At 41.2% G+C, this 17,197-nt stretch overlaps 2 protein-coding genes across 6 annotated transcripts in view; one reads left to right on the top strand and one right to left on the bottom strand.

Moving 5' to 3' along the window:
* Positions 1-210: 210 nt before the first annotated feature.
* On the bottom strand, positions 211-13,483 carry abhd3 (abhydrolase domain containing 3, phospholipase). The gene is made up of 9 exons (XM_046409378.1): positions 13,059-13,483; positions 11,771-11,934; positions 9,531-9,713; positions 8,132-8,177; positions 4,729-4,841; positions 3,845-4,018; positions 3,391-3,439; positions 3,134-3,299; positions 211-2,997 (listed from the first exon to the last, which is right to left on the bottom strand). The coding sequence occupies exons 1-9, from the start codon at positions 13,218-13,220 to the stop codon at positions 2,816-2,818; spliced, it is 1,239 nt and encodes a 412-aa protein (XP_046265334.1). The 5' UTR covers positions 13,221-13,483; the 3' UTR covers positions 211-2,815.
* A 1,339-nt stretch (positions 13,484-14,822) lies between these two features.
* mib1 (MIB E3 ubiquitin protein ligase 1) overlaps positions 14,823-17,197 on the top strand; it is a 50,972-nt gene continuing 48,597 nt past the window's right edge. For all 5 annotated transcript variants that reach the window (XM_046407871.1, XM_046407869.1, XM_046407870.1 and 2 more), the window contains exons 1-2: positions 14,823-15,712; positions 16,733-16,904. In XM_046407871.1, the coding sequence (XP_046263827.1) occupies positions 15,484-15,712; positions 16,733-16,904 (401 nt within the window). In that variant the 5' untranslated portion in view covers positions 14,823-15,483. The remainder of the gene's footprint in view (positions 15,713-16,732; positions 16,905-17,197) is intronic.

Below are 17,197 nucleotides of genomic sequence, written 5' to 3'. Positions count from 1 at the left end.
ACACTGGCATGATTAAAAGTATGACTGTAGCATTCTACTGTGGGATATCTTTTATTTCAACTCAAGAAAAATTGCTTGATTAAAGAACTATAACTACATAATAATGTAGAGTACATTCTCAAATGACATATCAACAACATTTATAACAGAGGGATTTCTGTCACATAATGTTACATTTCATAGATTGTGAGTAACAGTCATCCCTCTTGGCAGTCTACTCTAATTACTCTCAGACTTCCATAAACCATCTAGCTAAAACCAAAGCTCATCTGTCTGTGGGCTTACTGGGGGGGTTGGGGTGAAGGTAAGTGGAGTGCCAGGGGATTACAGTTTGCCTTTGGTGGCTCACATCCACTACTGCAGCAATGCATATCCTATCAGCTTTTAAGCCTGTGAGTGTGGAGTGAGTCGATTCCAGGGACCAAAACCCAGCAGTGTGATGCAGAAGGAGAGAGAGAGTGTGACCCTGCAGAGACACACGAGCCACACAGGGGCAGGACTGTTGATTGTCTTCACTTCAGGGGACAAGTGTGGATGAAGTCCTGTGTTAGTGTCGTGGGACTGACCCAGCAGTCTGGGTCTTATCAGTATTTATCCACAGATGTAAAACCCATATGTCATAAGCAAAGAAAGAAAGAATGAATGAATTGCTGACAAAGGTGCAGTCAATTACTTACCCTGCAGTCCACAGTCAGTTGAACAATCCTATACACTCATTACACACAGAAGCACAAGTCACAGCCCACAAACTGACGTAGACTCTGTTTAATAATTTATTAAATACAGCATATTACACTCATGTTGATAATGTGCATATACTGGTACTTACTATACTATTGATATATTTTTTAAATTTAAAATCTTATTGCTGCACATGTTAAATGAATGTACTTTTTCTTTTTTATGTAGTGTACAAAATGAAATGCAGCATCCTATGAAAAAAAACAACAACAAAAAAAAACAAACAAACCTGTACTTTGTGCTACAGATTACAAGGTGATGTTAAGCTTCAGGACATGATGACGTTGATGAGACACATGCTACTCGATGGACACTTGGCAGAACAAACAGACACCAAATTTCCACAGGAACAGGAAGTCAAAATCCCTCATGCAGTGCATTACTGAGTCTGGCAGCCAGTCAGATCTGCCCGTTTCATCGATGCCAACTCATACACGGTAGCCAGCCCCTTGATCATTGTTGGCGAAACAAAAACAAACCGCGACTGACAACCAGCTTCCATTAATGATACTATGCACCTTGTAAAGCAACATTCACCACTTCAAACAGCCACTATGTACACTCTCTGTCTTCCTATGTGCATTACTTCATTCACATCACTGTATCTAGCACCCTCAGACTTACTTGCTATAAAAACCATCAACATTTTCACAAAGAAAACCTCATTGAATCCTTACACTGCTTTCCTCAGCCTTCGGGATCTACTTTCATATATCGAATGAAATGAAGTGTCTTGCATTAAGGAATTAGAGTCGTGATAGCATCAACTAAAACAGTGCAATTTCACATTCCTTGTCATTAATGAAATATTCCCCAATATTATACATTTGTAAAACTATTTGGTATGTGTAAAGCTAGAATGTGTGAAAGTAAAAGTGCATGCAAATGGTTAAGGAAGATTTGGTAAATATGCTAATTTGCTCTCTTGCCAAGAGTTAGATGACAAGATTAATACCACTCTCGCATTCAAAAATATGAAGAATCGGTTAGCTTAGCTTAGCATGAAGACTGGAGGTAGTGGGAAAAAACTGGCTTGGCTCTGTGTGAACCAAATCCCCAGTGCCAAACTATCTGTTTTCTCCTGCTTCCAGTCTTTATGCTAAGCTAAGCTAAGCTAAGCTAAGCTAACTGACTGCTGGCTGTAATTTCACATTTAATGAACTGACATGAGAGTGGTGTCAATTTTTTTTTCTCTAATCCTCCACAAGAAAGGAAATTAGCGTATTTCCCATAATACTGAACTATTACTTTAAAGAAAAGAAATATGTCAAATAGAAAATAACATACACCTTTAAAGGAGGAAAATAAATGCTAAAGGAGAACAAATTACACAGGAAGGAAAAGTTTTATGAGTAAATGAAGACAATCCCTGAGGGCTAAAATCCTACAGATATGAGTATGGAAGGACGCTTCATGAACAAAGACTGGATTTTCATGTACAGTACTTGTGTTAACTTAAAAAATAAAATAAAATAATAATTGCACAAGGTAATCGCAGAATTTCTTTTAGCTAGCTAATGCAACTAAACATGATGAGCATGGATTCAGCTTTTCAACAGTGACATGAACAGCTATGCTTGTTTTTAATAAGCATATTTTTGAGAGTATGATTACATACAATGACTCGTTAACTGTATGGAATAAATAAATGAATGTTGAATGCAACAAATGCTGCATTCAACACGATGTGCCTTTGAAATGAGAAAGAATACTGTTTTTTGCTAGTGGCAGGAAGAAGAATGGGACGGAAGGATTGAGGGTAACGATAAAAGCCATTGAAGGGAAGGATATGGGCAGAATAGGATTAGGTAGAGAAAGAAGGAATAAAGGATGGATGGAATGCAGGAGGGATGAAAGAGGAAAAAAGGTTAAAGGAATGAAAGAAGGAAGGAAGAAAAAAAACAGGGAAGAATGGAATTAGAAATGGAAGGACTAAAGTATGGAATGCAAGGAGGAAAAATGGATGGCAAAAATGAACAAAAAGATCAAAGAAGAAAGAAAGAGAGAGAGAGAGAGAAAGAGAGAGAGAAAGTAAGGAAGTAAAACTAGAGGAACACTTTGTTAAGTTCTCTTATCAGGAGAGGTCTTTGAGTCGGCTTCCTTGCTCGATGACCGCCTTAGCAAACTGCTTGAAGACTCGGTCCATGTATGTGCTCTGCCGAGGCCACAGGCCCTCGAGGAAACCAATATGGCCGCCATGACAGGTGATGAGCAGGGCCAGGTTGGGATTCTGCTTCACTGTCTCCACTGGAATGGCTGTAAGGGAAAAAAAGACACTGAGGTTTTCTTCTCTGTGGACTAGATCCTCACTCTTTGTGCCACCACATTAACAGTGCGCGTAAACCCACCATGTAAAATCAGACTGTGAGGAAAATCTGATGAGATTGCTCACCATGAGACGGGGAAAAGACGTCATCAGCCGCATTCAGACACAGCATTGGCACCTGTACAGATTTCAGCCTGTGGACAGGACTGGCATCGTGGTAATAGTCATCATTGGTAGGATAGCCAAACATTATGGAGGTGAACCTCTCGTCAAACTCTCGAATGGTCCTCGCCTTTAGGGACAGAGCAAATTGATGAAATGTCAGCTGCTTTGTTTAATTAGATTAGCGTTTATGGCAAAGTGTCATTGAGAATAATCCTGACCTTCATGACATGATCGATGTCGTAACACTTTTCGAGCACTGGTCTGTGTCTGCAGGGGAGATTGAAAATAAAAATGTCACAGACTTCGGTTGGATGAAATAATTTGCAACTGAAAATGTCCCTCAGAAATGCTGACAAAGTTGTAACAGCATAGTGAAACAACCATCAAGCTCAACTTTCAGAGCAGAAATATAAAGGAATTACTGTGGTTTTACATCATGCCCACATTAATTAATAGATTGGAACACACAGTTGGTATTACAATTTCTAAATCTTACCAAGGTTTTGTTCATCAGCTAACAAATAAAAAATACAGCAGCAGTCAAGTATTTTGCCTGAAACTGTAATAACAAAAGTTTTATTAACATTTAAAAAATTAAAGCATCGTTATTCAAGCCCCTGAAACGTTCAGCCCCTATCACTAGCAGAGCCGCCGTGTTAATCCCGCTCTGACCTGTGCACAGACGCTTGTAGGCAGCTGGTGAGGTAGGAGTTGAAGAGGAAACGGTCCAGGGGTTTTTCCAGTGAAGCAGTGCACTCAAACACATCCCAGCCCGCCGAAAAGACCACGACCCCTTTCAGACAGGTTTCCCGGCCCTTGCGTCCCAAGTAGTTGGCCAGCATCATCCTGAATTATGCAAATGGTAAAAAAAAAAAAAAGGGATTGGACCATGTTCCATTTCTGACCTTCTTCTCATGGGATTAGCGCTACGCAGGAAAGAACACCTTCTCTGACATGCTGCCCCGAGTACCTGGGACCATATTAAAGCACCAACTATAGACCAATCAGTGCTGGGAGATTTTGAGAGTTTAAAAAAAAAACTGGGAATAACAACTATATTGGCCAGCCATTTTTCACAAATATGAAACATAAACATCCATGCAGATTCTAATTCCTTTGACGTTTTTTATTTAAGAACTGTGACCAAGAAACATGATGAGTTTAGATTTTTGTTTTTTAATATAAAATCCTGTTATCAGGGATTTTCACTACTTAAAACCCATAAGAATTGTGAGAGTTGAATATTTAAAGCAGAACACAAATTGTCTGCGGCACAGAGAGAAAGTTTGACTCACAAGCAGGAAATCTTTTGCCTCTCTTTGTCATTCTGGTAAAATCTGGCATAAACCAATCAAATACCAGCAGAGTCAGTGAATGCAAGTAAGTTCTGTGTACTTTAATAATAATACGTCAGATTATGTTGTGTCAGGTTAGTATTTTACAGTTTCATGTTTACCTACCACTGAGTCACTGACAAAGGTGAGAAGCTGTCTTGTACAACTTTAAGTCACATACTCACTTAGCAGTGTAGCAATAGTGGTGAGTAGCTTCATTACCCGCCCATTGATACTCCAGCAGCCATGAGTGGAGCAGCTTCATTAGTCCTCTGGATGTGCTCAATTACAGTCTCCAGATCCTCTGTGTTGGCTGCACAGTAGGTCCTCGGGGTCTTTGTGGGACAGGAAGACAATAAAGTCACGTGTAAATTCTTTTAAACTGAAACTAAAGTGCTAAATTGTTCCTTTTGTCAAATTTTGACCAAACTCAATATTCTGTAGAGCAGTAGTGCATCTTCTCATTAACTGAAACCTACTGGGTCAATATTAAGAAAAAATGTGGGGTTTTTTTTGGCAAACACAACACAGTATCCAATGGACAGGTGTCGGACACACAAACATGGCACATTATAGTAGCCAATGCAAACGTGGACACAAAGAGCTTACAGCTCATTATGTAACAGATACAACCTTCCTGGGCTACATCAGGACCTTTGTTATTTACAGGGAGAGATAGCAGCGAAGGAGGTGCACCCATCACTGTGGGCTGCACACGTGCCTTTCTCAGCTCGTGCACATGAGCCGAGAAAGCTGAGTTGTCTGCTGAGTTGCCTGCTGCTGACATTGATGACAGCACTTAAAGGCGCTCTGACCGGAAAATCAATCAACATGATATACAAAGCAAATAGAACCACAGCACAAATGATTAGCTGATTAATCAGTGAATTTGGGTTTTAGACATTTGAAGTTGACACCCTAAGCTTTGGGGACAATGGACAACACCAGGCAGGGACTGAACTTTCACGATTTTACTTCACGCAAAGGATGCCATCCCTGTTCATAGAAAAGGAAGTTAGAAAGGATTACATTGTCAGTGTTGGTACAACTGAACGCCGCCTTGCACACTCTGGCTCTTCTGCCGCAGCCCCAGTGGCCTGAGTACTGGATCAGGCACTGGGCTCCTAGACCTAAATATGAGAGCCAAATATTGCCTGGACAAGGCAAGACGTTTGAAGGCATCATCTTGAGGGCTTTTTTCACCTTTTTGTGATATTTTATGTTAATTGGCAAAATAAATGTCACATTATTTGATAATGGAAGTCACGTTTCGTTGCAAAGTCAAACATTTAAAACTTGAGATAAGTATGTCCGAAAACAGGTATGAAACGGTCAACACAATTCAGAAGGCCACCTTTAAAAAATTAAACTTCAATTATATGTTAGCTACTGTGTAGGGAATTATAGATGTCACAGAGATAAACGCATTTTAATATCTTTATTGCATATTTATTTCTTTAATTCCTATTATGCTATCAAGTTTGATTATTCTGATTCCTGTAAATGTAACCTACTTGACTCCATCAAACTTTCCTGCTTTATAAGGCACCATAAATCTAAGAGGGGATCATAACATTTCGATAAGTCATAAACACTAGAAACAAATGTGCTTCTGAGAGAAACTATTCAGAGAATGAGCTGAGCATGTGAGAATATTACCAAAGGTTGCTAATTGGCAGCAGTCAGAAAGGTGAGGACAGACAGTGACGCAGTGAGACAGCTCTGGTTAGAGAAAGTATCAACAGAGGGACGAGATAAGACCACTCCAAGGTAAAAAAGGAATGAACAGCTTCGCTCAATGACTGTGACTACGCTGCAAGTATTTTGCACTGTCATAGGTGAGAATCATCTCTCTCAGCATTCACTGGACTGCAAAAGTGAGTCCACACTTTATAAATGTATAAGGGTGTGAACAAAAAAATGTATTTTTAACTCTCTTTGCCAGCCAATAAAGGGTGAAATGTTTCTAATGTTGCAAAGGCATGACTTCATAGCTCATCTTGAAAAATACTATGTTATTAGGGTTATTTATTCAGGTATTGCTGGCTATAATGCAGACGAATACTGAACACGGTCGGAACAGTTTGTCAAACACATCGGATTACTTAACATTATTAAACAAACCAGCTCTAACTTGAAGGAGGCTATTTAACAAGTCCAAATTCTCAGGATGCTCTTGACTCTTCAGCTCTTCAAGGCCCGTCATTAAGATTCAACTCAGGCGAAGTAAATTCCTATTTTTCTACTCTCTCATGGCTCCTCTAATCGGGCTGTGAAGTTCTGGACTTTGCAGGGAAACAGAAAAACGTACAAACTGAATTATAACCAGAAATTACCGTCAGCCACCAGTCGAATGTTGATAAAATAGGAAAGTGGCTGTTAGCTGTCACACACAAATGGATTTATAATTGAGTGGCTGGCATTTCTCTGTCAGCGACTGGACAAATGTTCACATTTTAAATAGTTAATGTGTTAACATATAAAAAGGAAAAGGAAAATGAACAGACTTGAACTCCTGAACACTGCAAAGCGACTCCACAGGAAAGTGTCATGTAATAGGCTTTGCACAAGGTTTAGAAATAGGGCACTAGCACTCATGACGGTCTTTGAGGCAGGGGGCATCTTTCGCACAGCGGGTCTTTCTAAAGCGCTGCCCTATTTAAACAATGGACGATATTCACACCAACTGGACATGGAGAAAACACTCACAGGAGCGTACAAATGCTAAATCATTTGCATTGAATATAGCACAATTCTCAACTGAAATGAGGGAGAAAAATTCCCTTCTTGCCACCAACACTTGATACGGTGCCAAGGTTACTGAGTTTAAACATTGTCTGAAGGCAGCTGAGCCAGCCAAATTCAGGATATGACCTAGAATACATGTTTAAATCAGACAGAGAGACACTTTTACACTTTCACCCCATTCTTGTTAAATTTGCAGCTGAGGCAGACTACGGCAAAAACAACACCAGGACACAAATCAACCACTGATTCATATTTACAGTCACTAAAGCAAACATTAGAACGATTGTGGGGGAAACCACTGCCTGTAATGAGACACCATTTGTGTACTCTGGATGAGATCTTTGTAGTGACTGTATGATTCGATCAGGGTGATACAGTCGTCCATAAAGAATGTGCCTCTGTTCTAAAGCAGAGATGTACAGACTGTGTGTGTGTGTGTGAGTCGGGGGGTGTAAACCACAGTGGGCACGCCAGGCGATATCAGCGCTCGGGACCATTTCATTGGCTAAATATACCCGAGTGTATGAGGACAGATTAAGCCAGGTGTCAGAACAACACGTGCTCGGCGAGGTCATATTTCTGTGGGTCGGCATTAAAATACAGTATCTGCCTGCAACTTAATCCCTGCTGTGCAACAACATTGTCTGTGCAGCGTCCACTTAGGCTCCCCGTGGACTCTTTGTGACACGTGTGGAACACACACACACGCTCTGTGCTGGCTGAACCAACGAAAAGGACAATCCTGCTGGGGAAAAGGGGAAAGACAACCGTCCCAAACAGCTTTCCTGTGTGCACGTCTGTCTTTCTGAATACACACAAGACAAATGAAGAAATGAAGTGACAGAGCATGAGAGGCTGAAACACATGAGATTCTTACCAGCAGCATTTCACCAGACACGCCTCTGTTGTTGAACACCACGCATCTGAAATAAAAGACACAGTCTTATCAGTGTTGTTTAAATGATTCTTTTAATCGCTTCTTCTATTGATTTTAGCTGAAACAAATTTAAGAAGTCATCATTTTGTTTTTTGGTGACAAGTTGCAACCCTAACCCCCCGATTGTTACCAGGCAAAATTCAAATAGAGATAACACAATTCAGTCAGTGAATCAACTGGTCAATCACAGAAAAATAATCAGCAATTACTCTGATGCCCAGTGAACTTACTCATATTCAAATAAAAATGTAGATGTTGGTCTATAAACTTGTAACCTGTATAGCTCTGGGTTTTCAACTGTTGGTCAGAAAAAACGACTGCCCTGAATATGTCACCTTGTGCTTCTTGTGATGGCTGTTTTTTTTCCTTCATTGATCATGAAAAAACTGAGAGCTTAATAAACGTTGGAAATATCTGTTAACTGCAGCCTTAAACTCAAAAGTTTGCTTTTTAAACAAAAACGTATGTACGAGTTCCTGAATTTGCATGTTCAAAAGAACGCGGTGGCCCAAATTTAAGAAGAAATTGAACTGGGAATATGATGAGGTGTGAACAGATGAACAGCTGTGTGAAGAGTTTGTGCTGTAGAGCAAAGGCATCGGTGTACCTCCTGCTCCCGCATCTCCCGTCCAGTCATCTATTATCTGGTGGAGTCAGACCTGCTGTTTCTATCGGTGTAGCCCAGCAGCAGGGCGGGGCTGGATGGGGTGTTGGGCAGGACGACGGGGAGGTGTGTGTGTGGGGGGAGGGGGTGCTTAAACACATACTGCGACATACACTCGGAAGCTGGTCTGGGATAAGCTGCAAAGCTTGTACCAGGATAAGCTGTAATTCATTAAGCTACACAGACAGGGGTGAGGGGTGGAAGATGCTGAGTTTGCCGGCTCTCTTCCCATGCCTTCCCAAATCTGGATGAAAGAATGAGTGCAGAGAACAACAGTGAAAGGGCCTATTGCAGAGAAAGAAAGGAGGGGAAAAAAAACTGCCTCCCTCTGCAACTCTTCAAGCTTGTGCCACATTTGGCTATTTACAAAAGCAGGTCTTGACAAAAAGCTTAGCTGCCCACTTTATTTGTGCACTTCACCTGAAATAACCTCAAACCTCTGTCACTCATGCAACTATTACATAAGTTAGAAAACTGCTACGGAAGTGTTTTTGTTCTTTTTTTACCTTTTAAACAATGTTGTTATGACCGCTGAGGTATTCCGGCTTTGATTGGATAAAATATCTGTATGCTGGTTGAATGGCAAATTGGCAAAGTGTCACTTGTGTGATTTAGTGCCCCGAGTGTGTGCTCAGCGCTGGACCTCAGCCAGACTCTCCGGCCAAGACCACCCACCTATAGCCCAGATCCCTGCTCTGTTGGACCATGTGCAGGATGTAGGACTCTCGGCTGGTGCCGGTCAGGCCGGGGAGAAGGAGGACTGTGGGCCTGGTGGCAGGGTCGGGATGAGAGAAGCTGTCGTCGTTGTCAAACCAATCCAAAGAGATCTGTCCTCCATCTGCTGCCTTAATAAGCTCACTGCAGAAACGAAGGGCACACGTAACTCAGTGACAAAGATATCTCTGAACATTATCCTGTATCTCTGTATATTTCATTGTCTGTCTCATTCAAACACATGCAAACTCCTAAGCGCACACACAGGACAATATTGACAAGAAAAAGTACTAAAATTAGCATTAGATTTGGTTTGAAATGAATACCTCCTTGCTGAATGGTCATTAAAACCTGCATGAATACGCCACACAATTAATAATTTCTGTTTAGTTGCAGGTAACATAATTACTTCATTGCATCCATGACGAGCTCTGCCAAAGGGGATTGGATACGTGAGTGCAACGATCACTGACAGCTGCCTCATTTCCCTTGCGATCATCTTGTCAGTGTGCTTTGCAAAACAGAGGAAGTTAAGTTAAGGGGGAGGGCATTGCAGCAGTGGGCTCTTATGATCAATCAGTTTCTGAGCTATACAACCCTAGCCTGGCAGATGAGATCATTTGGTTCCAGCACTAGTGCGTTTTAAAGCCTGCACTGCACACAGCAGACAGTGAGCCAACTTGGCCGGCTGGTGGCAAAGACATCGGCATGAAATTACAGAACCTCCATGAAATATACACCTGAGGCTAGACTAAAAAGCCAGGGAGGGCCAATGCAGAGTGACCAGCGCATGAGGTGGGAGGGAACCTGGTGCTAATCCTCCTCTTGTACAACAAGATGAGTGAAATTTCACCCAGACAACCACGGACGAATAGAACAGTTTTCGCCATGTCTGTCCTTGGGTCAACCTTGGGTAACCTCATTATTGTCAGGGGAAGTGTGTGTGTGTGTGTGTGTGTGTGTGTGTGTGTATGGGGGTGTCCTCCAGTTGTCGTCGGAGGAAATGTGATAATAACTACAGTGAATGTGACATCAATCTTACAATGTTGCATTAGCAGACAGCTGGACTAGGACGAATGCAGGCCCTGTGAATTATGGGAATATCTGTCCCCCTGACTAAGGAGACAACAAAAGCAAAGGCAGTGTGAATGTCCTTGGGACGGACAAATGATGAGACTAATAATTCAACCAAAGAATTATATATCAACCAAAGAAAATTAAATCAATAATCCAGATCAAATGTGCCAACTTTTAACCAAGTGCCTAAACTTGAGTGAAATATACTAAAACAGTTGGAATTAAGCTTTGATTTGTTTGTGAACAAAGCAAAAGCACAATTACAGCAATTGATTTTTTTTTTTTAATATATATATATTTTTCTCCCCTGGCTGACAAATGGGCCATCACCCCATCACATAACACATGTACAATTTATTCTGCAAAGACACAGCAACAGTAAGCCATGAAAATGAGGGTATGTCAGACTACAGGAAACAAATTAGATAAGAATGAATAACTGGTATGAATAAGTAAGAAATAAATACCATTAATGAAAAATAAGCCTCTCTTAATTAAGTTTTAATCCCTTTTATGTGTGCAGAGGGGCAAGGAATGCCAGCTCCTTTTGCACAGGGGGCACAGATTGGCATTCCTTGCCCCCCTGTGCAACAGGAGTGCCAATTAATCTCCAACAGAATGTACATTACCAAGAAGCCGACAGGGCAGGCTGAGCCAGCGTCGTGGCACAAAAGATCTCTTTCTCCTCTGAGCTTTTGAATCTTGGCTAAGAGCAAGACTAGAATTTGTTTCCAGTTGTGAAACTGCCTAGGAAGAAATCAAGAAACACGCAATGGCACTTTCACAGCGACAGAGCCGATTTCAAAGTTTCATAATGAAGCTTTATCACTGTGGGCATGGAAAATTCTGTCGAGTCAGTTAATTACTCTGGAAAGCTTGAACAACAAAGCTGTCATATTAACCGTTCATTTACCGTGACTGTGTTGAAGGTGAACTTTCTAGCTTGCACGCCTCGCACGCCAAGTCAAAGAGGTCACATCCAATAAGAGATAACTCCCAAAGGAGATAACTCTTACTCGGTTATAATCTCTTCGTCTGCTTGCAAGGAGAAATAAATTCTCACTTTGGGGGAAAAACAACTTGTGAGATGGATAATTAGTATGTCAGTCATGGCGAGGACTTACTTTCTGTAGACAACCCCTGGTTTGGCTGTGACAAAGGGCCTCAACAGAGTCTGGATGCGGCTCTCCCAGCACCAAAAGGTGGGGTAGTAGGTCTCTGACACTACTGGACATTGCTCCTTCAGAAACTGGTAGAACTTTTTACCCCCTGAGATGAGCTGTGGCTTCTGTAAAGTACAGGTGAATGAATTGTGGCACAGGTTTGAGTCAAAAAAAAAAAAAAGTTAATTCCCTTAGGGGTTAATTAATGTGACATTATTTAATATGATAGTAGATCATCACCACCACTGGAATAAAAAGAAAAATAAGCTTCAAAATCATTTTCTTAAATAGCATCAACTGATGTATTTTCAGATTTCAAACAATAAAATGAACTGTAGGGTTGATTTGGGAGGAAAAAAAAAAGAACAACAACATGTACGTGATACATCTGTTATTTATTTTCCTAAATCACGTTTTTTTGTGTTCACCCCAGAGAGCATCAGTCGAACTGGTGTTGGTTTATTCATTTTTTTGTTTTTTTAATGCAAATGATGCGCTTTAACCGAAAGCAATCGGTCATTACTGAGAACCTTAAAGTAACGTCTAAGTGTACGAGATGAACACATCCGCACCAGGCTGCGTTTAAGGTCCTTATTACACTTGAACATACTGCTAATAAATGTTAAGCCCTGCACAATGGAAATGATGTGCCTGCAAACACGCCGTAGCATAAGCATGGTGGTCTCTTTACATTATAATTTAGATTTGTTGCATAATTTGGTCAATTTAACCAAATCTTTTCCTATTTTAAGTCAAGAAAGAAAGTGTGGGTCTGATCAGAAATCAGCGTGTGATTCATTATTTACACAAAACCAACATTGAATTTCTTAGAATGCATTACATAAATGCTTCATACCGGCATTTCTAGCTAACATACAGTAATGTTAGCCTAGCTTAGGCGATACCGAAATCTCACGCTAACCGCTGCCTTGCTGCTATGGATTGGTTTAATTTAGTTACATAAGTGCATGGTGTAGGAAGATAATATTAATTTCAGGTAAGTATGCCGATTAAAATGTACGTCTTGCTGCCTGAAATCCACCCCACATGTACAGGCAGGCGGTGGTGGAGCCCACCGGTTGGACAGATGAAACCTAATCGAAACCCCCATCAGCAAATGCACCGGTCGACTGTCGTTACTGGCGGTGATGATGCTCCTCCATGAAAAGCACACGCACGAACGTACACGCTACAAGGCAAAAAAATAGTCCTATCATACAGCCACGACCCATAAGTTAACGGTTCTTACCTTCGCTACAGAAATCAAATAGTAGCAGGTGTACGCTGCGCTAAAGCCCAGAACCAGAGACAATCCTACACCCGAACCGAACAGCCCAACTTTCACTTGATTTTCCAGATAATGCGACAGGTCCCTTGTCAAGATGTTGAAATTGAAGTCCAGCGAGATCATTGCAAGGTCCCTTTTTTCACCCGTACTGTAAGGACACCGGCCAGCTCGGTTGAAAGTCAGCTGTGTCTGCCTGCAAGCCCACTCTGAAGGAGACAGTCAAGGGGACCTAATGTGGGGAAATATATAGTACAAGCGAGCGGTGGCGCTCTTTGACCGGCTATCAATGGAGCTGCTTACGGTCTTTCAGTCAGTCGCCCCCTGCAGTCAGCAGAGGTGATGTGCACCATGCGGAGCTGGAGTTCTATGCATGAGCCTGGAGACCTCGCTTCAGTGCCTTCAGTGTGATATAAACCAGTTGTAGGTATTTGCAAAGACTGCATGAGCATCACTGAATGCCTTCAGCTTCTGAAAAGTGATCATCACGGATAACCTGCATTGGTTGTCCACAGTAAACTGGATTACCAACCTGGTAGAGCAGGCAACTGTCCAGGGACTATAGACCCACAGGGGGCCAAAGACTACAGGCTCACAGTGTGGCAATTAGTCTGTGGTAATTTAATTAGCTGAAAATGCTGTTGTTGACACTGTATGCATTGCTAAATATGATAGGGGGCTTAGGGCGACATCATTACCCAATCTTGGGGACCTCACCTTGTAAAGAGAGGTCCAGAATTTAATTATATGTTTATAGGCCATTTTTTCTTTTAGTTCATATTTTGCTTACATGGTATATTATACTGGGTTTGCTTTATACATACACATTGAACAGAGTGTTTGAAAAACATGAGGTCAGCGGGGTCCCAAAGGACACTTTTACAGTGGATTATTCTAATCCATGCCCACCAGAGGTTTACGTGGACTGATTTTAAAAATTTGGTTTCAAAAGCACACTTTACACGTGTTTAGGTGTTACTGGGTTATTATAAAAGTATGCATTGTATCTTATGAGTTTAGTATGACTCGTATAATCCTCATCTTCTGTACTGGAGCCACTGGCTATAAACGTCCTTCTGTAATGTATGTATGAAACTTGGATTTGCCACTAATTATAATCAATTACTAAATAGTTGTTAAAGCAAATAATTCAATGTGCCAATTCATAGCTACGTTCTGTAGAAATAATTAAATTAAATCTTTAAAAGAGAGATAGATATTTAATTTAATAATACCACCTGCTGGCCTTTGACACATCCGTGCTGCTGCTGCTGTTTCTTTTCTGTTGGTAGGATCTCATTTGATTATGAGTAGTTTGTTTGAATCAGCGTCAGTTGCCATCAGCTCAGTCAGGTGTAATGATACCACTATATGTCCACTGTGTATTACACACTGCAGGCAATATATTTAGTACTGCAAATTCGTTTTTGTTGAGATTAAAATACGACAAACGATTCATCTTTCACAAAAGTAACGGTAATGTACATTAGCCTCAAATGCTGATTGTTTAATGACGCGCCATTAACTGATGAAGAGGTGGATTCATTTAAATTATTTTATTGATTCATTGGTAAAGAAAGATCTTTTGCAAGAACATTCACACATATATAATAAAATAAAAAAAATACAGAATTTTCTGTGCCTACACCATTAGAATACTTCTTCCCTCCATACACGAAGCTTTAGATGCGCACGCGCGGCGTGCGCCAGACTCGTGCTTGTTTTCCAAGACTCGAGTCTTCGGGCATTATCGTTTAGCTCCGTAGCTAGTTGTTGCTCGTCTGGGATCTGAACGATGATTGACAATAATGGCGACGCGTTTATTCTGAGTTGACTCCAGGGGACCATCTCTGGCTGATAAAGGGAGCATCTTGGATGGATTTTCAGAATCACAGACAGCAGCTATATAGTCAAACAAATCCAAACGGACTAACCCTACATTTATCCCACCGAAAAGGACTTGCTAGCATCGCTATAGCTAGCAACTCGGCTCACTAGCCTGCTAAGTTGAAGAGGTGGCATTCTTGTATGTGGAGTGGAGGAGAGAGCCAGCTTACTTAGCCCTGAAATTTGGCTAAGCTAGCAACGTGGTTCCTTAACCGGTATCCACGACAATTAATCTCTTTTTATCAGAAGCAACAGTCAGGAGGCAGTAGCTTGCAGTTAGCGTTAGCTTGTCGGGGTAGTTTTGTAAGGGGGTCTAACAGCCTCCTTAGATAGCAAACTGAGCTAGCAGCCTAGCATTGTGGATTGTTCCAGTTTCTTTCCTGTTGCGACTTGCTTGCACTCAAATTGGAAAACTGTTCACCAGCGCATCAATAGCTGGCTAGCCGGGATTGCTAGCTTGCTGAGTTACTGATTTCTGAGGCATTGCGAGATCTCTTCGTAAATGACCACCGGCAGGAATAACCGAGCCATGATGGAAGGAGTAGGAGCCAGAGTGGTCCGCGGACCTGACTGGAAGTGGGGCAAGCAGGATGGTGGAGAGGGACATGTTGGCACCGTCAGGAGTTTTGAAAGTCCAGAGGAGGTGGTGGTTGTCTGGGATAATGGGACGGCTGCTAACTACCGTTGTTCTGGAGCTTACGACGTGAGGATATTAGACAGTGCTCCAACAGGTAACTGTTCATCAATTGATTATGTTCTCCCGCACTTTGACTCATTTAAGACAAATGTCTTGCCATGTAACCGAGTTGTGCAGAGCATAAACGATTTTGTTGGTCTTATGTTTTTAGGCTTTGGTGGGTGCAGTTATTTGTTGTTGAAAAGATTAGCTTAAGATAGTAACACAAAGTCTCTGTACTTAGTTGTTAATCATTTAGGTTGTTGCAGGAACTTTAAATCTCGGAACTGTCTCTAGCTGTTGTAGCATAACTGAGTTTATTTTATATCGTTGTTGAACGAGGACAATGTCTGCTTAACTACTTGATGAGCATTTAAATACATCCTGTCTGAACAGATGTACGCCAGACTGCTCTGTGTGAAAGATATGCAAATAACCAGCTATATCTAGCACATCTTCATAACACTACCGTGCCAGCTATGATATAGAATAATAACCACATTCAGAGACAATTTCAACATAGCTTGTGACTCTTTATTGCTCATTGAGAGCAAAAGCATTATTCATGCTCATGTTATAAATGTGTATCAATGGGATCTACATTTCACTGTTAAGCTTTGCCTCTCTGTACTTGTCACAGCATTATACAACAATGTAGTTATACCTTTCAATACAGATCATGTTGACACAATTCTTTATATCTCAACCTGATTGTTTAGTTTTCTGTTATTCTTTTAGTGAAGTGTCAGCTGCATCTTGAAAAGACAGTGATGAGAGGCCTTAAACCAAAATTATTCTTACAGTTGTAGGATTACATGCAAATGAACAAGTCCCTCCTAAAAGTTATGGAAAATGCCTCATGTGAACTTTATAGTATAAAGAGTTATGTCAGACTATGTCAAACACATAGAGACCATATAGCATGTAAAACAAGACTGTTATTTTGCCTAGGTGTACATGTTATTGATGTCACAAAGTTGAAAAGTTACTCCAGCTGTTTTACAATTTACACACACAGTACAATCACACAATACAGCCCTAATTTATTGACTTTGACTTATACTGCCACCCTCAGGCATCAAGCATGATGGAACCATGTGTGACACCTGCCGTCAACAGCCCATCATTGGTATTCGCTGGAAATGTGCTGAGTGCACCAATTATGACCTCTGCACCACCTGTTACCATGGAGACAAGCATCACCTGAGACACCGGTTTTACAGAATCACCACCCCAGGCAGTGAGAGGTTAGTTAACCCAGCAACATTTACCATTCTTGTGCCTCACCCCAGACCCACCAATGATAAAATAAGACACTGGATGTCCAGGAAATCCTTACACTTTACTGTGATTGGTTGATCTACCCTTTTACTCCCTTAGTTGGGCTTTAGGTTGCTTCATGTGCATTTGACATTTGAGAAGTCTTTTGTACACCCTGCCTGGGAGGCAAACAGAATCTATCTGTGTGCTCCCAGCCCTCAGTTGCCAGGCAACACTTCAGCCTCATTTTAAGATTCAGTCAGACCAAAATTATATTAAT

This window comes from Scatophagus argus, chromosome 13 (genome assembly GCF_020382885.2).
Source record: "Scatophagus argus isolate fScaArg1 chromosome 13, fScaArg1.pri, whole genome shotgun sequence".
In the NCBI taxonomy this organism is placed as follows: Eukaryota; Metazoa; Chordata; class Actinopteri; family Scatophagidae; genus Scatophagus; species Scatophagus argus.
This window is presented reverse-complemented; position numbering and strand designations above follow the sequence as displayed.